The 21850-nt window shown below is 43.7% G+C and overlaps 1 protein-coding gene across 1 annotated transcript in view; it reads left to right on the top strand.

Moving 5' to 3' along the window:
- piwil2 (piwi-like RNA-mediated gene silencing 2) overlaps positions 1-21850 on the top strand; it is a 142310-nt gene that overhangs the window by 8917 nt on the left and 111543 nt on the right. The window contains exons 3-5 of the mRNA XM_073061751.1: positions 448-556; positions 4797-4923; positions 12893-13069. Coding sequence (XP_072917852.1) covers positions 448-556; positions 4797-4923; positions 12893-13069 — 413 coding nt within the window. The remainder of the gene's footprint in view (positions 1-447; positions 557-4796; positions 4924-12892; positions 13070-21850) is intronic.

Here is a 21850-nt window from a genome sequence, read left to right as displayed (position 1 = left end):
TGAACCTGTTAGTGTAGTCCTGCAGGCTCCCATGCCTCCTGCCTGATGGTAGTGAGAAGAGAATATGGCCTGGATGATTGGGGCCCTGATGATGGATGCTGTTTTCTTGTGACAGTGCAGCTTGTAAATGTGTTCAATGATGAGGAGGCCTTTGCTCGTAATAGACTGGGCTGTCTCCATTACATTTTTTTTTCAACAGATTGGATTAAAATTGATTATTTGCTCATAACGAAGCAAAGGGATTCAATAAGACTTTTCCTTGTTTGGTAGTGTAAAGTATGGTATAGACCAGGGGTTCCCAACCTTTTTCATGTTGTGGACCAATATCATTAAGCAAGTAGTCCATGAGCCTCTTGTATAGACTAATGCAACATGGCAGCCCAGTGTTTCAGAAAACATGCCACAGAAATGCAATTTTTTCCCCTAACGCTCTGCCTGTTTCCACAGCCACTGGGTCGCTCAGGGGAACTGCTGCGTAATCTCGGCTCACTGCCACAGTTTGAAGCTTACAGCCGAGGAGACCACCTCAGTCAGAGACCCTCAGCTCCACTCTTAGGTAAGAACCTGCTGCCAGGATTGGGGTGATACCTTAGCAGTTGTTGGTGAAAAGTGTCACCTCCCCAGTGTAAACCATCCCCCAATCCAGTGGCAAATGACAGGAGCATCTTTCACACAGATCCACTGAGTTTCTGCATTGAAACAGGCCATTCAGCTCAACTATACTATGCTGCAGGTTAGCATCATCCCAGCACACATTCAACATTTTAGGAGCCGCTTCTTTCCCTCACCATCAGATTTCTGAAAAGTCCATAAATGCAACCACATTATTTTTGCTCTTTTTGCACTACTTTTAATATATATATCTTGTTATAATTTATAGTATATTTCATATATTGCACTGTACTGCTGCTACAAAACAACAAATTTCACAATGTGTCAGTGATACCTTATTCTGTGATTAGAAAAAATCAAATACTTTCTTCTCTGCATGTATTAAGTTATTGACCTTTCCAAGGACAGTGAGTCTTGCCAAACCCATGGTCTAATAAGTGCAGTAAGAGAATTCATTGTGAAGAGAGCACAGACAAATGGGAATGGAGAAGTCAAAGTTTCAGAAAGTAGATGACATCATCATTATGTGCCGTGTCGTGTGACATGGGTAATCATGGTCTATCCACAACAATGATTGTTCTTGGCAAATTTTTCCACAGAAGTGGTTTACCATTGCCGCCATCTGGGCGGTGTATTTACAAGGCCAGTGACCCCGGCCATTATCAATACTCTTCAGCTTGTCTGCCTGGCATTGGTGCATGCATAACCAGGACTTGTGATATGTACCAGCTGCTCATATGACCATCCACCACCTGCTCCCGTGGCTTTGTGTGACCCTGATCATGGGGCTAAGCAGGTATTACACCTTGCCCAAGGGTGATCTACAAGCTAGCAGAGAGGCGTATATCCACCCCACCACCCAGTACAGGTAGCACAGTTATAAGGAATGCAAAATATCAATGCAGCCCACTTATGCACTAAATAAATGCTAACGAAATGGCAAAATTGCCAAATGATGTGCCACTTGAGGCGTGGGGAGGAAAAATAAAAATCACACATACACTGCACTGGAGCCAGTGAGAAGATGCAGGAAATCGATGTTGAAGATTCTGGATGGTAATAGGTTGTGGATCCTGGAAGTGAATTAATTTTTTTTCAGTGTTGTCAGCATCCAAACAAACCAAGTCTGTTGCTTGTTCCTTATGAATAGTGGAAAGGTTTCTGTCTGTCACAAAGCGAGTCATGCACTGTTACAGTATCTATTTTAGCTATCCAGCTAAGTTTCCAGGACAGTGATTCCAGGGGTATTAGTGTCTGTAATGTTTATAATAATTGTGTCATTCTTGTGTGCTGCCTACCTCAGACACGAGTTACTGATAGTTCTCATTTAAAAAGAGAGGGTAGTGAGAAAGGCAAGACCAAAATGCCACTGTTATTGTAAATAGCCATCAAACCCATACCCACTTGGGAGCATTTACAACTGTCAGTCAGAGGGATGGCAGTCTTCTTGTTTCTTTCAGATTCTGCTTGGCTGACAGCAGTGGACTGGTTCACCTTGCTGTTCAGTGTGGCTTCCGATCAGAACCTTATTCTGAAATCTCAGGCTCACATCCCGAGTCATTTTACTTCTAACTCTAATTCTGATTATGACTCTTAGATCAGTTGGCTTCCTCTTAAACCATACAGCATGTGTGAATACTGCCTCAAATTAGCACATCACTGATGTTTAAAGGTGCCGGAAGCATGGTGGCATTTCCCAAAGCCCTATCTGGCTTATTCTTAGAGGTTTTCTTAAACAATGGAACAACATTAGCTACCCTCCAAACCTCCAGCACCTCACCGGTGGTTAGGGATGTTTTGACTATTTCTGCTAGGGGCTCCTGCAATTTTTGCACTTGCCTCCCACAGGATCCAAGGAACACTTTGTCTGGTCCTGGGGACTTAACCACCCTAATTTGGTCTCCAAATTTGAGGAAGGACATTCTTGCTATTGAGGGAGTACAGCGTAGGTTCACGAGGTTAATTCCCGGAATGGCAGGACTGTCATATGTTGAAAGATTGGAGCGACTGGGCTTGTATACACTGGAATTTAGAAGGATGAGAGGGGATCTGATTGAAACATATAAGATTATTAAGGGATTGGACACACTGGAGGCAGGAAGCATGTTCCCGCTGATGGGTGAGTCCAGAACTAGAGGCCACAGTTTAAGAATAAGGGGTAGGCCATTTAGAACAGAGATGCGGAAAAACTTTTTCACCCAGAGAGTGGTGGATATGTGGAATGCTCTGCCCCAGAAGGCAGTGGAGGCCAAGTCTCTGGATGCTTTCAAGAGAGAGTTAGATAGAGCTCTTATAGATAGCGGGGTCAAAGGATATGGGGAGAGGGCAGGAACGGGGTACTGATTGTGTATGATCAGCCATGATCACAGTGAATAGCGGTGCTGGCTAGAAGGGCTGAATGGCCTACTCCTGCACCTACTGTCTATTGTCTAATATGCCCCAAGACAGCAAAGACCACCTCTGTAATCTGTATAGGCTCCATGACCTCACTACTGCTCTGCCTCACCTCTATAGATTCTGTCTGTCTCCCAATTAAATATAGATGGCAAAAATATAAATTTAAGATCCTCCCATCTCTTTCAGCTCCATGCATAGATTACAACTCTCATCTTCCAGAGGACCAATTTTGTCCTTTGCTATCCCTTTAGTATATCTGTAGAAGCCCAAAAGATTTTCCTTCACCTTGTCTGCTAGAGCAACCTTGTGCTTTCTTTTAGCTCTCCTGATTTCTTTAATTGTTCTTTTGCATTTCTTATGCTCCAGTACCTGATTAGTTCATGCTTGCCTGTACCTACTATACACCTCCCTCTTTTTTGTTAACCAGGGACTCAATATCTCTTGAATACCAATGTTCCCTAAACCTGTTACCCTTGCCTTTTATTCTGGCAGGAATAAACAAAAAGTCTATACTCTCAAAGTTTCACTCTTGAAGGCTTCCCATTTACTAAGTACACCTTTGCCGGAAAACAACCTGTCCTAATCCACACTTACTAGATCCTTTCTGATACCATCAAAATGTCCTCTCTCCAAATTAGTCTCAACCCAATGAACAGACCAATCTTTTTACATAATTACTTTGAATCTAATGGTATTACGATCACTAGATGGAAAGTGTTCCCCTACACTAACTTCTACTACCAACCCTGACTCGTCTCCTAATAGGAGATCCAGTATTGCACTTTCTTAGTTGGGTCTTGGGTATTGATTAAGGAAACTGTCCTGAGCACATTTGAACTCTTTCCCTTCCAGTCCTTTTACAGTATGGGAGTCCCAGTCAATAAATTGAAAGTTAAAATCACTGACTATCACAACATCATTTCTTGCAACAGACTGCAATCTTTCTACAAATTTGCTCCTCTAAATTCTGCCAAGTGTTGGGTGGTGTATAATATATTTCCATTAATGTGGTCATACCATTCTTATTCCTCAGTTTTACTCCATACACCTCACTAGACGAGCTGTCTGTCCTGACTGAGCACTGCTGTGACATTTTCCGTAACTGGCAATGCCACCACTCTCCTTTAATCCCTTCCACTCTATCACATCTAATATAAATTGTTGCTCTGGATCCAATGCAGCACAAAAAACACTAAGCTGAAGAATGTAATAATTTTTTTAAAAACACAAATAAATATAAATAATAACATAGCGTATATACAGTACATTGTATGTCCATAAAGTGACACTAGGCACAGGAGTGTCTGTACATAAGGTGACTGACAAGAAATGATAAAGTAGTGGTGGTTGGAATGTGGAGCAGTGGGTTAGACGGCGGAAGTGTTGATCAGCCTCACTGCTTGACCAAAGTAACTGTTTTTGAGTCTGGTGGTCCTGGTGCAGATGCTTCGTGGACTCCCTGGTGGGAGAGGGACAAACAGTCCATGAGCAGGGTGGGTGGGATCCGTCATGATGTTACTGGCCTTTCTTGCACCTTTCTGTATGGCAGGTATACCCACCTTGATGGTGGATAGGCTGATGTGTTGGGTGATTTTTCTTTTTAAGATTCCTCTCCCCTGGGGGTGTGGGGTGCACAGTGAGAACTATGATCACTCACCTTGTCTATGCCCCTCATAATTTCATATACATTTATCAGAATTATGAACAATCCTACCCCTATTTAATCCAACCATGTTATATTTACACAGTAATGTGATACTGAGTTATAATTCCTTTCCACCTCACAGGCAGAGGAATCTTAAGCAGAGAAATCTCCAGCGCCCTGTTCAGAAGAGTTAGATATGAAGTAGAACCAGCAGCTGGCGATGCCTTTCCATCGAGAGCAAAACCACTCTGGAGCCCTGAACAAGGCAGGTAGGGAAAGAAGAACATGACCAACTATCTGCAGTTATTCACCTGCCATTAAAGTGAGAACTGCAGTTTGTTAACAGCTCCAGTTGAGACAGTTCTTGTACTGCAAAAGAATTGAGAGATGTGGTTTAAGTTAAGATTAATTGTTATTCAACTGTACCCAAGTGTACAGCTAAACACAACATCGTTCCTCTGGGACCAAGGTGCAAAATGTATAGTTGCATGCAGTGCGGAATTAAGATCCAATACATACAGTCACAAAATAATATTAACTCAAGTCTGTGAGTGGCATGGCCTGAAGATTGACCTAGAGCGCGAAGTTCCTTTTGTGGGCTTTGCTGGTGAGGGACATCGGTATTAGTCAATTAAATCAAAGTAAATTTATTATCAAAGCACATGTATATCACCATGTACCACTTTGAAACTCATTTTCTTACGACATTTACAGCAAAGTAAAGGAACAGTAGAATTTATGAAAAACTATACAAAGACTGACAACCCATGTGCAAAAGAAGGTAAACCTTGCAAATAAAAATGAATAAAACATGACTGATAGAGTCCTTGAAAGTGAGATTCAGTTCACAGTTAAATTGAGTGAAGTTATTCATGCTGGTTCATGAGCCTGATGACTGTACGGTAATAACTGTTCTTGAACCTGGTGTGTGGGACCTAAGGCTCTTGTACCATCTCCCTGATAGTAGTAGTGAGATGGCCTGGATGGTGGGGGGTCCTTAATGATGGATGCTGCTTTCTTGTGGCATTGCTCCTTGTAGATGTGCTCAGTGGTGGGGAGGGCTTTGCCTGTGATGGACTGGGCTGTGTCCACCTGTTTGTGCACCCTTTTCCATTCCTGGGCTTTCCATACCAGTCAGGATACTCTCCACTGTGCATCTGTAGAAGTTTGTCAAAGTTTTAGGTGACATGCTGAATCTGTGCAAACTTCTAAGAAAGCGGTCTTCTTTGTGATGGCACATGTGTGCTGGCCCCATGTCAGATCCTTTAATATAATAACGTTCAAGGAATTTAAAGTTACTGGCCCTCTCCACCTTCAATCCTCTAAAGAAGATTGGCTCATGGACCATGGGGTTCTTCCTCCTGAAGTTGATACACAGTTATAGTTATAGTTATAGTTCCACAGCAGGTACCATCTCATATGATCTTCACCCAACCCTGGAACATTTGAATTTATTTAAATCTTACATCCACCCCACAACGTGAGGGAGTAAAAATCTTTGCATTCTGACTCCGTTGCAATGAACAGACATGTGAATTTATAAGTCTAATGGCTTGTAGAAAGAAGCTGTCCCTTAGCCTGGTCCTGGCTTTAATGCTGCAATACCATTTGCCAGATGGAAGCAGCTGGAACAGTTTGTGGTAGGGGTGACTGGTATCCCCGATGATTTTTCAGGCCTTTCTGCACCTGCTGCTGTAAATGCCCTCAGTGGAGGGAAGTTCATGGCCACAGATGCACTGGGCTGTCCTTGCCACTCTGTGCAGTGCTCAGCGGTCAAGGTTGGTTCAGTTCCCATACCAGGCTGTAATACAGCCAGCCAGGATGCTGTCAATGGTGCCTCTGTAGAAGGTCTTGAGGATTTGGGGATTTGTCAAACTTCTTCAGTTGCGTGAGGTGGAAGCAAAGATGTATGTATCAGGATGCTGTTTATCGACTACAGCTCAGCATTCAAAACGTTCCCTCAAAACAAACCAATAAGCTTTACAACTTTTTCCTCAGTACCTCATTCTACAATTGGATGCTCGATTTCCTCACTTGCAGGTCCTAGTCAGTTCAGATTGGCAACATTTCGTCCACGAACTCCATCACAAGGCTGTGTTCTTAGCTCCCTGCTCTACTCACTTGACACTTGTGACTGTGTGGCAAAGTACAGCTCCGAAGCCATATTCAATCTCATTGACATCACTATTGCCATGTGATAAATCAGTATATAGGAGAGAGAGTGGTGCTACAACAACACACAAAATGCTGGAGGAGCACAACAGGCCAGGCAGCATCTATGGAAAAGAGTAAACAGTTGGCATTTTGGGCAAAGACTCTTCATCAGGATCTCCTATTCAATGTCAGCAAGACCAAGAAGCTGATTATTGACTTCAGGAGGAGAAAACCAGAGGTCCGTGAGCCAGTGCTCACAGAGATAGAGAGGGTTCAGCAACTTAAAATACTTGGTATTATTATTTTGAAGGACTTGTCCTGCACCTAGCACATAAGTGCAATTACGAAGAAAGCACAGCAGTGCCTCTACTTCCTTGCAAGATTGCGAATGTTCAGCATAACATCCAAAACTTTGACAAACCTCTATAGATGTGTAGCAGCAAGTATATTAAATGGTTGCATTATGGCCTGGTATGAAAACACCAATCGTCAATGACTGAGGAGGTCGCTGAGCTGACAATGATCATTGCATCATCAATAGGGACAGGAGAAGTGCTAGAGTGTTGGCAAGTGTTGTTCCCTTGTTCAAGAAAGGGAGTAGCGATAACCCAGGAAATTATTGACCAGCGAGTCTGACTTCAGTGGTGGGCAAGTATTTGGAGAAGATCCTGAGAGGCAGGATTTATGAGCATTTGGAGAGACATAATCTGATTAGGGATAGTCAGCATAGCTTTGTCAAGGGCAGATCATGCCTTACGATCCTGATTGAATTCTTTGAGGATGTAACAAAACACATTGAAGGTAGAGCAGTGGATGTAGTGTATATGGATTTCAGAAAGGCATTTTATAAGGTTCCCCATGCAAGGCTCCTTCAGAAATTAAGGAGGCATGGGATCCAAGGAGACCTTGCTTTGTTGATCCAGAATTGGCTTGCCCACAGAAGGCAAAGGGTGGCTGTAGATGGTTTGTATTCTGCATGGAGGTTGGTGACCAGTGGTGTTCCCAGGGATGTAGAAGGATGGGTTACTAAGTTTACTGATGGTACAAAAGTTGAGGGTGTTGTGAATAGTCTGGAGGTTTGTCAGAGGTTACAGCGGGACATCAATAGGATGCAGAACTGGCAGATTGAGTTCAACTGAGATGAGTGTGAAGTGGCTCATTTTTGGACGTTAAGTTTGAAGACAGAATATAGCATTAATGGTAAGACTCTTAGCAGTGTGGAGGATCAGAGAGATCTTGGGGTCCATGTCTATGGGACACTCAAAGCTGCTACGCAGGTTGACAGTGTTGTTTAGAAAGCGTATGGTGCGTTGGCCATCATCATCCATGGGATTGAGTTCAAGAGCCGTGAGGTAATGTTACAGCCATATGAGACCATGGTCAGACCCCACTTAGAGTACTGTGTTCAGTTCTGGTTACCTCACTACAGGAAAGATATGGATACTACAGAGAGAGAGCAGAGGAGATCTACAAGGAAGTTGTCTGTATTGGAGAGTGTGCCTTATGAGAGTAGGTAGAGTGAACTTTTCTCCTTGGAGTGCCAGAGGATGAGAGGTGACCTGACAGAGGTGTATAAGATGAGAGGCATTGATCATATGCATAGCCAGAGGCTTTTTCACAGGGCTGAAATGGCTGACATGGGGGGGCATAGTTTCAAGGTACTTGGAAATAGGTACAAGGGGGATGTCAGAGGTAAGTTTTCACACACAGTGGTGGGTGCGTGGAATGCACTGCCAGCGACAGTGGTGAGGGCGGTTACAATGGGGTCTTTTAATTGACATTTCAATAGGTACATGGTGGTTAGAAAAATAGAGGGCTGTGTGGCAGGGTAATTCTAAGCAGTTTCTAGAGCAGGTTACACGTTTGCACAACATTGTGAGCCTATGATCTATAAACACGGAGAGAGTCTGCAGATGCTGAAAACCCAAAGCAACTTTCTCCAAATGCTGGAGGAACTCAGGTCAAACAGCATCTATGGAGATGCATAAACAGTCAATGCTTTGGGCCAAGACTCTTCTTCATGATTGAGAAGGAAGGGGGAAGTCTCCAGAATAATACAAAAAGTGGGGGGGGGGGTGGTGGGAGGATAGCTAGAACGTGACAGGTGAAACCAGGTAGGTGGGACAGGTCAGGGTCTGGAGAAAAAGGAATCTGAGAGGAGAGGACCATAGGAGAAAGGGAAAGAGGAGGGGACCTAAGGAGAAAGGGTAAGCAGGTGAGAAGAAGTGAAATGTCAGAGGTGGGAATAAAGGGAGGAATCAAAATCTGGAAGGAGAAATTAATATTCATACCATCAGATTGGAGGCGACCCAGACTGAATATAGGGATTTGCTCCTTCACCCTGAGGGTAGCCTCATTTTGGCACAAGAGGAGGCAATGGACTGACGTGTCAGAGCAGAAATGGGAATCGGAATGAAAATGTTTGGCCACTGGGAAATTCCACTTGTGGCAGAAGGAGCCGAGGTGCTCAATGAAGGAGCCGAGGTCTCCCAATTTGCAACGGGTCTCACCAATGTGGATGAGGAGCACCAGACACAATAGACGAGCCCAGCAGATCACAAACGAAGTGTTGCCTCACCTGGAAGGACTGTTTGAGACCCTAAATGAAGGTGGTGAATGGGCAGGTGTAGTACTTTGGTGGCTTGCAAGGCTAAATGCTGGGAGGGTGATCGGTGGGGAGGGACAAATGGACAAGGGAATGGTAGAGGGAGCAAGGCCTGTGGATAGCGGAGGTGGGAGGGAGGTAAAAATGTTTGGTGGTAGGATCCCTTTGGAGATGGCAGAAGATGCGGAGAGTGATGTGTTGGATGCGGAGTCTGATGGGGTGGTAGGTAAGGATAAGAGGGACTCTGTCACTATTAAGGTGCTGCAAAGATGGGGTGAGCATGGATGTACGGGAAATAGATGCAGGTGAAGACAGCATCAATATTGGAGAGAGGGAAACCCTGTTCTTGAAGGAGAACATCTCTGATGTCCTGGAATGGAAAGCCGTGTTTTGAGAACAGATGCAGTGGAGGCAAAGGAACTGAGAAACGGAAATAGCATTTTTACAGGAGATAGGGTGGGAAGAGGTATAGTCAAGATAACCATGGGAATCAGTAGGATTGTAATGATGTCAGTTGACAGTTTCCAGAGATGAAGACAGATCTAGAAAGGGGAGGGAAGTGTCAGAGATGGACCTGTTGAATTTAAGCACTGGGTGGAAGTTAGAGGCAAAGTTGATAAAATTGAAAAAATCAGCAAGGGTGCATGAAGCAGCACCAATGCAGTCATCAGTGTAGCCGAGGAAAAGTTGGGAAGTATAAACGGGGAAGGCTTGGAACTTGGACTGTTCTACGTATCCAACAAATAGGCAGACATAGCTGGGAGACATGTGGATGTCCGTGGCTGCGGCTACAGTTTGGACATAGTGGGATGGGCCGGATAAGAGAGGTGTTCTGAAGTAGAGATGGTTGATGTCTCATCGGCAATCCAAGGTGAAAAGATTCAGAGCAGACAGAACCAGAGCGGGGTGTCCAAGAGGAGGAGGGTTGAAGGGAAAAGGAGTGTGGAATTCTTGCCAATGAAGTGGGCCCAGGGTCCAAGGCAACGGAAGAAAATCTGGATATTGTGGCAAGCATGGAGCTCACTGAGGTGCAGGCAAAAGGAGACAAAGGTAAGGCCCTTGTTGGGACAAAATGTTCTGCCTCAGGGGGGAGGGTCGGAGGGAATGATGAAGACATGGCAAGGATTAGAGCTGGGATCAGGGAGGGGAAATACCAATGCCCTTGAATGGAAAATCCTACAGAAAGTAGTGGATGAGGCCAAGTCTGACATGGGTAAATTCCTCCCCACCACTGAGTACATTCACATGTTCAGGAACAGTTATTACTCCTCAACCATCAGGCTTTTGAACCAAAAGGGATAACTTCACTCAACTTCACTTACCCCATCATTGAAATTCTCCCACAACCTATAGACTCACTTTCTTTTTTTTTTTAAATTTTTTTATTAGTTTTTCAAAACATTTTACAAATTAAAAACCCCAAATCCCAATGAGGAGCATTAATACAGTGCAAAATTAAGCATACAATAACAATATGCTACAAAGGTAGAGAATTTAACAAAAAAGCACCTAAATTAAAGACAAGTAAGCTTAGTGTCCTCCCCAAGCCCCACAACACAAGAAAAAAAACAACAACTCCAGACCGACCACAACACGATATAAAGAGTATAGGTCAGGACAGTCAAACTCCCAGACTGTGAATACACTTAGCAACAGACGATAATAATGCCTACTACCAGAAAAAAAAAAGGGAGCTGAAAGCAAGGGACCGAAAAGAAGAAAAAAAAACCCTAGTCAAGAGGAAGGTTATGAAAGTACTCGATAAAAGGTCCCCAGACCTTATGGAACTTTAGATCCGAATTAAGAACTGAATAATGAATTTTTTCGAGGTCCAAGCAGGCCATAATGTCGTTAAGCCATTGCGCATGAGTGGGCGGGGCAACATCTCTCCATCTAAGGAGGATCAAGCGTCTAGCCAGGAGAGAGGCAAAGGATAGTATTCGGCATTTGGTCGGACCCAGACGTAAATCTGTCTCACCCCAAAAACCGAACAGAGCAATTAAGGGGTTTGGTTCTAGGTGCTGATTCAGAATACCCGATAATGTAGTGAAGACATCTTTCCAGAATTTCTCCAAGCTAGGACAGAGCCAGTACATATGGATGAGAGATGCCCCTCTTGCATTTATCACAGAGCGGACTAATGCCAGGGTAGAATCAAGATAGTTTAGATTTAGACATATGGGCTCTATGAACAATCTTAAACTGTAAAAGGCAATGGCGAGCACAAAGAGAGGTTGAGTTAACCGATTTGAGAACTCAGTCCCAGCTCTCCTCGGATAAAGAGATATTTAAATCCTGCTCCCAGGCCATTTTAATTTTATCCACAGGGGCCCGTCGTAAGGCTGCTAGTTTATCTCGGATAATTGATATTAAACCTTTACCTAGTGGATTAATGGAAAGAAATAGGTCTAGACTCACTTTCAAGGACACTTCATCCCATGTTTTTGGTATTTATTACTTATTTATTATTATTTTTCTTTTTGTATCTTAACAGTTTGTTGGCTTTTGCACACTGGTTGAATGCCCAAGTTGGTGCAGTCTTTTACTGATTCTATTAGTATTATTCTATTATGGATTTATTGTGTATGCCTGCAAGAAAATGGATCTCAGGGCTGTATATGGTGACATGTATGTATACTGTGATAAATTTACCAGCTGTCTAGTTTTGATGACGTTGGCTGAGAGACTGTTCTTGTGGCATCATTCGACCAGATTTTCAATCTCCCTTCTATATATTGATTCGTCACCATCTTTGATTCAGCCAACAAGATGGTGACAGAAGTGAATCAAAAATCTAAAGTTGCCGAATGTTTTGATGGACAAGTAACAGCACAATAATGTATAGTTTCTGCTGATCTCCTCATCATCCTAAGATGTGAAGCTTTTTGTATTAATTGGCCACTGGATTATCTGTAGTAGGGGAATTACTATTTAATTTTAATTTAATATGCAGTGCAGAGTAAGTCCTTTCGGCTCTTGATGCTGCACTCCCCCACAAACCCTGACAACCCCAACTTTTAAACCTAACCTAATTATGGGATAGTTCACAATGACCAATTAACCTACCAGCTGGTATATCTTTGCACTGTGGGAGGAAACCAGAGCACCCAGGGAAAACCCATGCATTCCACAGGAAGGACATACAGATACCTTGCAGATGACGCTGGAATTGAACTTTGATGCCCTGAGCTGTAATAGCATCATGCTAACTTCTATGCTACCATGTTGCTCAACTTGTGTATTTGATGGACCATTGAGATGGAGGAGTTAAATATGGAGAAACGGGACTGCTCTGAGAAGCAGCAGGGATTGATGGGCCAAATGGCCTCCAATCTTTGAAGGAGCTATGCGTAAGTGTACAAGATATAGGAGTTCTGGTCAGTTTCAAATTGTATTCCTAAACCACCTAGCACTGTGAAATTTTGGACCCAGCCCTAACTAGAATGATTTTGTATTTTTGTGTGAATTCTCTCCCCAAGTTTCAGAGGCAGAGCCATGGTTCCTGAGCCATCTCTGTGCAAAGTTGAGGAGACTGCATCTCGAATGAAGAGCCTAGAGATCAAGCAAGACGTGCCAGGGAGGAGCGGACTCTCTCCTTCCTCAGCTGTACAACTGAGTCAGGATGTTGCTGGAGCAGTGAGAAAAGAAGCCCTTGGGTAAGTTGCTGGAGCCAAGCACACTCTGCTGCTGTAGATGGGCTTGGATTTATCCTGAGAGTCAAAGTGGAGGGAGCAGATGGTGTATGGGATGTATAGACCATGATTGAGAACTGGCAGCACCCTAGCCATGACCTCGAGGAGCAGAAGGAATTCTCCCTGAAGATGTGCATGATGAAACCATATCAGGAATCTTGTGCCACTTCCAGCTTCCTAACCTCTGGAAGCATTTATGTGCGATTGAAGGAGGGGATTTCTGGGTTGGCAGATTTGTCATGTAATGGGAGGTGTTTGAGACTGGGGCCATTGTGCTCAAGTTTAGAAAACTGAGATGTGACACTTTCAAATTTGCATTACTTGACACTAGCTGTAGTGATGATAAAGGTCTTGTGCCATGGGTTAATAACATTAACACAAAATTAAAGGGTCAAGTATTCAGGGGAGATGGAAATTTGGAGCAATTTGTTGGGTGGGAGGAAATAGGCTTGTTTTACTTTAGTTGTTGCTGCTTGTGTTCTGCCGAACATTGTGAGCATGTTGTGTTGGCGCTGGAATATGTGGTGATATTTGTGGGCTGCCCCCAGTACATCCTTAGAATCAGAATCAGGTTTTATCGTTACCGACATTTACTTAGCAGCAGCAGTACAATGCAATACATAATTATAGAAGGAAAATAAACAAAATAAAATGATCAATAACTAAATCGATTACAGTACATGTATATTGAATAGATTTAAAACTGTGCAAAAACAGAAATACTATATATTAAAAAAGAGGTAGTGTTTAAGGGTGCAATGTCCATTTAGAAATCGGATGGCAGAGGGGAAAAAGCTGTTTTTGAATCGCTGAGTTTGTGCCTTCAGGCTTCTGTACTTCCCACCAGAAGGCAACAGCGAGGGATAGGACGTGCCCCGGGTACTGGAGATCCTTAATAATGGACACTGCCTTTCTGAGACACTGCTCCTTGAAGATGTCCTGGGTACCCAAGATAGAGCCAACTAAATTTACAACCTTCTGCAGCTTCTTTCGGTCCTGTGCAATAACCCCCCACCTCCCATACCAGACAGACAGAGTGCTCTCCACGGTACATCTTTCGAAGTTTTTGAGTGTATTTGTTGACATACCAAATCTCTTCAAACTCCTAATGAAGTATAGCCACTATATAAACTGTATTGCCTTCTTTATGACTACATCAATATGTTTTGGACCAGGTTAGATCCTCAGAGATCCTCAGAAGCTGCTTACTCTCTCCTCTTCTGATCCTTATATGAGGATTGGTATGTTATACATATACATATATATATATATATATATATATATATATATATATATAAAAGAGAGAGAGAGAGAGAGAGAGAGAAAAAGAAAAAAGAGCAGTGGGCTAAGCACACACCCCTGAGGTGTGCCATCCGACCAGAGGGATTTTAGGTCCATCGATGGACCTCACGGTGTCTTCAGGCAATTTGAAGGGAGGTGGAGTCTGCCTACTGATCAACACTGCGTGGTGCTCGGACACAGTGGCACTGACGAGCTCCTGCAGTCCGGACCTGGAACATCTGTCGGTGAAGTGTCGTCCCTATTGTCTGCCACGGGAATTCACCTCGGTCATACTGGCAGCGGTCTACATTCCCCCCCTCCCCCAGGCAGACGTGGAGTGTGCTGTGAATACACTGTATGCCAACATCAGTGAACTTGAGACCTGGTATCCGGAGGCTTTGCTCATTACAGCCGGGGACTTTAACCAGGCTAACCTCAGAAAAGCACTGCCAAAGTAATACCAACATGTCTCCTGCTCCACGAGAGGTCTGAATATACTTGACCACTGCTACACAGCAGTCAAGGATGCCTACTGTTCCGTCCCACGACCTCACTTCGGAAAATCGGACCATCAGGCTGTACTCCACTATCAACCTGTGGCTCTGACATCAATTGCTATGAAGTGCTTCGAGCGATTGGTTATGGCACACATCAACCATAGCCTACCGGTCAACCTCGACGCTTTGCAATTTGCCTACCGGAGCAACAGGTCAACAGCAGATGCCATCTCTCTGGCACCACATTGCTCCTTAGAACACCTGGAGAATAAAGATGCATGTGTAAGGCTCCTTTTCATTGACTACAGCTCTGCCTTTAGTACCATCATTCCGAATAAACTGACTCCTAAGCTCCGGAACCTGGATCTTAGCACTCAGATCTGCAGCTGGATCTTCAACTTCCTCACAGACAGGACCCAGGCTGTAAAAATAGGGGACAAGCTCTCCTCTACAATCATTCTGAGCACCGGTGCCCCACAAGGCTGTGTACTCAGCCCTCTGCTGTACTCACTGTACACCCATGATTGTGTAGCCAAGTTTCCATCGAACTCAATATATAAGTTTGCTGATGACACCACAATTGTAGGCTGTATCTTGGGTAATGATGAGTCGGAGTACAGAGAGGAAATTAAGAACCTGGTGGCATGGTGCGAAGACAATAACCTAACCCTCAACATCAGCAAGACGAAGGAATTGGTTGTTGACTTCAGAAGGAGTAGCAGACCACACGACCCCATCTACATCGGTGGTACGCAGGTGGAACAGGTCAAAAGCTTTAAGTTCCTCGGGGTGAATATCACAAATGACCTGACTTGGTCTAACCAAGCAGAGTCCACTGCCAAGAAGGCCCACCAGCACCTTTACTTCCTGAGAAAGCTGAAGAAATTTGGCCTGTCCCCTAAAACCCTCACTAATTTTTATAGATGCACCATACAAAGCATTCTTCTAGGGTGCATCACAACCTGGTATGGAAGTTGTCCTGTCAAAGACCAGAAGAAGCTGCAGAAGATCATGAACATAGCCCAGCACATCACACAAACCAATCTTCCATCCTTGGACTCACTTTACACTGCACATGAACGGTCGGAGCAGTGCTGCCAGGATAATCAAGGACATGACCCACCAAGCCAATACACTTTTTGTCCCTCTTCCCTCCGGGAGAAGGTTCAGGAGCATGAAGATTTGTACGGCCAGATTTGGGAACAGCTTCTTTCCAACTGTGATAAGACTGCTGAACGGATCCTGACCCGGATCTGGGCCGTACCTTCCAAATATTCAGACCTGACTTGCACTATCTTACTTTCCCTTTTCTATTTTCTAATTATGATTTATAATTTAAATTTGTATTATATTTACTTCAATTTGTACTCCAGGGAGCGCAAAACGCAGTATCAAATATCACTGTGATGATTGTACGCTCTAGTATCAATTGTTTGGTGACAATAAAGTAAAGTAAAGCTGTGCCAGAGTTGAGTGTCAGCGAGGAGGAGATGTTATCACCAATCTGCAAAGATTGTGGTCTTCTGGTTGGGAAGTCAAGAATCCAATTGCAGAGGGAAGTACAGAGGCTCAGGTTCAGCAATTTCTGAATCAGTATTGTTGGAATGATGGTATTAAATACTGAGCTATAGTCGATGAACAGCATCCTGATGTAGGTGTTTGTGTTGTGCAGTTGGTCTAAGGCTGTGTGGAGAGCCATTCAGATTGCGTCTGCCGTTGACCTATTGTGGCAATAAGCAAATTGCAATGGGTCTAGGACCTTGCTGAGACAGGAGTTAATTCCAGTCATGACCAACCTCTCAAAGCATTTCATCACTGTAGATGTGGGTGCTACTAGGCAATAGTCATTAAGGCAGCTCACATTATTTTTCTTAGGCACTGGTATAATTGTTGCCTTTTTGAATCAAGTGAATCTTGTCCATAGCAGTGAGAAGTTGAAAATGTCCTGAATACTCCCGCCAATTGGTTGGCACAGGTTTTCAGAGCCTTATCAGGTACTCCATCGGGACCTTCTGCCTTGCGAGGCTTCATTCTCTTTAAAGACAGCCTAAAGTCGGCCTCTGAGACAGAGTTCACAGGTTCATCAGGTGCAGCAGGGATCTTCACTGCTGTAGTTGTATTCTCCCTTTCAGAGTGGGCATAGAAGGTGTTGAGTTCATCTGGTTGTGAAGTCTCGCTGCCATTCATACTATTGGATTTTGCTTTGTAGTAAGTAATGTCCTGCAAACCCTGCCAGAGTTGCTTGGTTGTTAATACAAATGTGTGGTTCACTGTATGTTTGTACTGTACATGTGATAAGTAAGTGAATCTAAAAAGATGGAGGAACTCAGTGGGTCAGGCAGCATCTGTGAAAGGAAATAGACATTTTGACTTTTCCAAGTCCAGATGAAGGGGCTTGGCCTGAAACATCAGCTGTCCATTTCCCTTCAGAGGTGCTGCCTGACCTGCTGATTTTCTCCTGGGTTTGTATCTTCCTGCAGTGGGTTGTGATTCTACCCAGGAGGTTCAGTTGCTGGATATATTCAAACAATGCTTCCCTTTTTTTTTTTTGCAGCTGCGCAGACCAACCAGTTCTCTGAGCAGGAAATTAGTACACGGCCTGAAAACTGCACAGCACTTTAAAACACGAAACAAACACAAACCACGACTCACCGCACAAGTGAACCATGTCAGGCAGCCAAAACAACTGACAGGCATAGTGGCAAAAGTAAAATGTTTTCACTAGACAGCATCAGCATTCAGCAGGCCAGTGGTTTATTAACAATAAACTACAGACTTCCATTCTGTGTTTATTGTTACAATTTGTAACCATGTTGTAACTTGAAACAGTGACAATGCAAATACATTGAAACTATAAAACATTTCAAAGTAAAGATTATGGTACATTTATTATTCAGAAAAGGTATGGATTATATTCATTAACACAATTACAGGTTATTTCACAATTATTAATATAGATTTCAAAGCTATATTTGCATAATTTCAAAATTTATTAACATTATGTGAAAGAAAATACCAGCTGTGCTGCAATAAATTCTATGTGCATGGCTATGCAAGCAACAGTGTATTCAAGAGAGCAGTGGGTGGATTTTTTTCATTAAGGGGTTACAGGAAAATGATGCAGAGATGGAAGTTCAGTTATAATGTTATTGACAGATAGAGTAGGCTGAAGCCCTGGGACCAGGAGTCTGAAGTCCACTGGGAAAGTCGGAGGCTTATTGTCTAGACGAAGTCTAGAGGCCTGTTGTCATGTTGGAGGACTGTCTTTGTGGGGTGGGCTTGTTTTTGCTGCTGTTTTGTTGCTTGTCTTCTGTGAATACGGTGCTGTTGGTGCTCAAATTTGTGACGACTCATGCGGGCTGACCCCCAGCAATCCTTGGGTTCTTTTGGTTACGAACAGAAAACATCAAGTTTCACTGTATGTGTTGATGTACAGGTTTTTCAGATTCATTTAATTATAACAAGCGGAACTCTGGGTCAAGCAGCATCTGTGAGGGAGAAATGAACATTTAACATTTCAGGTCCTGTTGAAGGGCCTCAATCTGAAATGTTGACTGACCCACTGATTCCCTTTCAGATTTTGTCTTCACCCAGTGGGTTGTGATTCTTAGGTTAGTGGGGTTCATTTGCTGGATATATTCAAGGCAGAAGTGAGTAGGATTTAAAGGGATGCTGGTTGATGCAGGAAATGATGCTGAAGTAAAGGATCATCTGAAATTTTATTGAATGATGCAGTAGGCTGAAGTCCATCCTCCTATAATTTATCCCAACTAATAACTTCCAAATTGGCTGGTGCTTCCTGGAAAACCTACCGTACTGCCACTTCCAGGACAGCACAGTAGCGTAGCAGTTAGTGTCATGTTATTACAGTGTGGTTCAATTTCCATCACTGTCTGTTTGACAATTGTACGTTCTGTCTGTGACCATGTGGGTTTCCTCTCTCATTCCAAAGACCTGGGGTTTGGTCACATGGGTATAATTGTGTGGCATTGGTTTGTTGGGCCGGAGCAGCTTGTTACTGTACTGTATCTAAATAAAACAAAAATCTTGTTTATGAAGCATTCCAGTTTTGGGACTTAAATAAATCCCTTCAGGTAATTGCATACCATTGGTCCCATGTATTAATTCCCCTTTCCTACGGTTGTTTGTTTTAGATTTGATCCACAGTCCCAAGTATGAGTGTGTGGGGCTGTTTGATGTTATTGGGCCTCCTGCCTGCTGGTGGCAGCATCTACCTTTATACAGTCTGAACATTGGGAGCTGTTCTGAAACCCAAGCTCAGTGCTGCTGGAGCTGCGTCTGAATGTGGTGCTCTTAGTCATAGAAAAGTATAATACAGAAACAGGCCCTTTGGCCCATCTCATCTGTGCTGAACCATTTTACTAATCTCGTCCTGTTGACCTGCACTAGACCCACAAACCACAGTTTGCTGTCTTCTGCGCTCTGATCGTTCATTGATCATGTTATAGATTTATAGATACTATTCTATAGATTTGCTGAGGAAAACGAATCTCAGAATTGTATATGGTGACGTATATGTACTTTGATAATACAGGTTACCTTTTGAACTTCTGATAAACATTGTAATTGAGCTCACATGCACCACTTGCGCTGGCAGCTTATTCCACACTCTTCATGGCCTTGAGTGAAGAAGTTTCCCCTCATGTTCCCCTTAAATTTTTCACCTATCACTCTTAACCCACGACCGCTGGTTGTAGTCCCACCCAGACGTTTCCAGTGAGTCTTATCATTAATCCTTTGTGCTTCAGAATACTTAGCAGTTGCAAATTGCAAAGAAGTGCAATGTTTTACGGCGCCAGCGATCAGGTTCAGTTTCTGCCGCTCTCTATAACGAGTTTGTACCTTCTCGCTGCGATCACGTGAGTTTTCCCCAGGTGCTCCAGTTTCCTCCCACATTCTAAAGGTAAATGGGCTAGGGTTAGGAAGTTGTGGGCATACAATGTTGGAGTCGGAAGGATGGCCGCACTTATGGGTTGCTCCCAGCACCTTCTCAGACTATGTTGGTTGTTGAGGCAAGATAACACTTTTCACTGTATATTTCAGTGTCTGTGACAAATAACGCTAATCTTTAGAAATTCTTGCTCAGAAATGCGTCTAAACTTGTTTATGCTCCAAAAAAGCCTCTTCACCCATCATTTCATCTTCTAAGACAGGGTTTCTCAAACTTTTTTATGCCATGGACCAATACCATTAAGCAAGAGGTCCATGGATCACAGGTTGGGAACCCCTGCTCTAAACGCATCTTCCTCTTTCTTTTTCCATCTTGCATTTATTTGACCTCTCTTCATAGCATTTCTTTTGACTTGCTCACTCCTGTGGAAGTGAGTTCCATATCATATAAGTCCCTGAAGAGAGAGTTTTTCCTTAAATTCCCTTTTGGACTTGGTGTATTTTTGACATACTGGCAGTATTCTTAAAGGATTTGTTGGGGAACACATCCATAGATCCCTCAAAAGTTGCAGCACAAGTTGATAAGATGGCTAAGAAGGCATATGGTGTGTTGGTCTTCATTAGTCGCGATTCAGTTCAAGAGCCACAGGGTGATGTTGCAGCTCTATAAAACTCTGGTTATATATATCTAGAATAGTACAGCACATTACAGGCCCTTCGGCCCACAATGTTGTGCTGACCCTCAAACCCTGTCTCACATATAACCCCCCCCCCCCACCTTAAACTCCTCCATATACCTGTCTAGTAGTCTCTTAAACTTCAGTAGTGTGTCTGCCTCCACCACTGACTCAGGCCTGCATTCCACACACCAACCACTGAGTGAAAAACCTTCCTCTAATATCCCCCTTGAACTTCCCTCCCCTTAACTTAAAGCCATGTCCTCTTGTTCTGAGCGGTGGTGCCCTGGAGAAGAGGCGCTGTCTGTCCACTCTGTCTATTCCTCTTAATATCTTGTACACCTCTATCATGTCTCCTCTCGTCCTCCTTCTCTCCAAAGAGTAAAGCCCTAGCTCCCTTAATCTCTGATCATAATTCATACTCTCTAAACCAGGCAGCATCCTGGTAAATCTCCTCTGTACCCTTTCCAATACTTCCACATCCTTCCTATAGTGGGGTGACCAGAACTGGACACAGTACTCCTAGTGTGGCCTAACTAGAGTTTTATAGAGCTGCATCATTGCATCGCGTCTCTTAAACTCTATCCATTAACTTATGAAAGCTAACACCCCATAAGTTTTCTTAACTACCCTATCTACCTGTGAGGCAACTTTCAGGGATCTGTGGGCATGTACCCCCAGATCCCTCTGCTCCTCCACACTACTAAGTATCCTGCCATTTACTTTGTACTCTGCCTTGGAGTTTGTCCTTCCAAAGTGTACCACCTCACACTTCTCCGGGTTGAAAGCCATCTGCCACTGCTCAGCCCACTTCTGCATTCTATCAATGTCTCTCTGCAATCTTTGACAATCCTCTACACTATCTACAACACCACCAATCTTTGTGTCGTCTGCAAACTTGCCAACCTACCCTTCTACCCCTACATCCAGGTCGTTAATAAAAATCAGAAAAAGTAGAGGTCCCAGAACCGATCCTTGTGGGACACCAGTAGTCACAACCCTCCAATCTGAATGTACTCCCTCCACCACAACCCTCTGTCTTCTGCAGGCAAGCCAATTCTGAATCCACGTGGCCAAACTGCCCTGGTTCCCATGCCTTCTGACTTTCTGAATAAGCCTACCATGTGGAACCTTGTCAAATGCCTTACTAAAATCCATGAAGATCACATCCACTGTACTACCCTCATCTATATGCCTGGTCACCTCCTCAAAGAACTCTATAAGGCTTGTTAGATACGATCTGCCCTTCACAAAGCCATGCTGACTGTCCCTGATCAGACCATGATTACTGGAGAGTTTAACATCGGTAGCTGAGCGAAGGGCGCTGAGTAGGCTATGGTCAATTATGGAAAACTCTGAACATCCTCTACATAGCACCA

The sequence above is a fragment of the Hemitrygon akajei genome, chromosome 1 (genome assembly GCF_048418815.1).
Source record: "Hemitrygon akajei chromosome 1, sHemAka1.3, whole genome shotgun sequence".
Classification (NCBI taxonomy): Eukaryota; Metazoa; Chordata; class Chondrichthyes; order Myliobatiformes; family Dasyatidae; genus Hemitrygon; species Hemitrygon akajei.
This window is presented reverse-complemented; position numbering and strand designations above follow the sequence as displayed.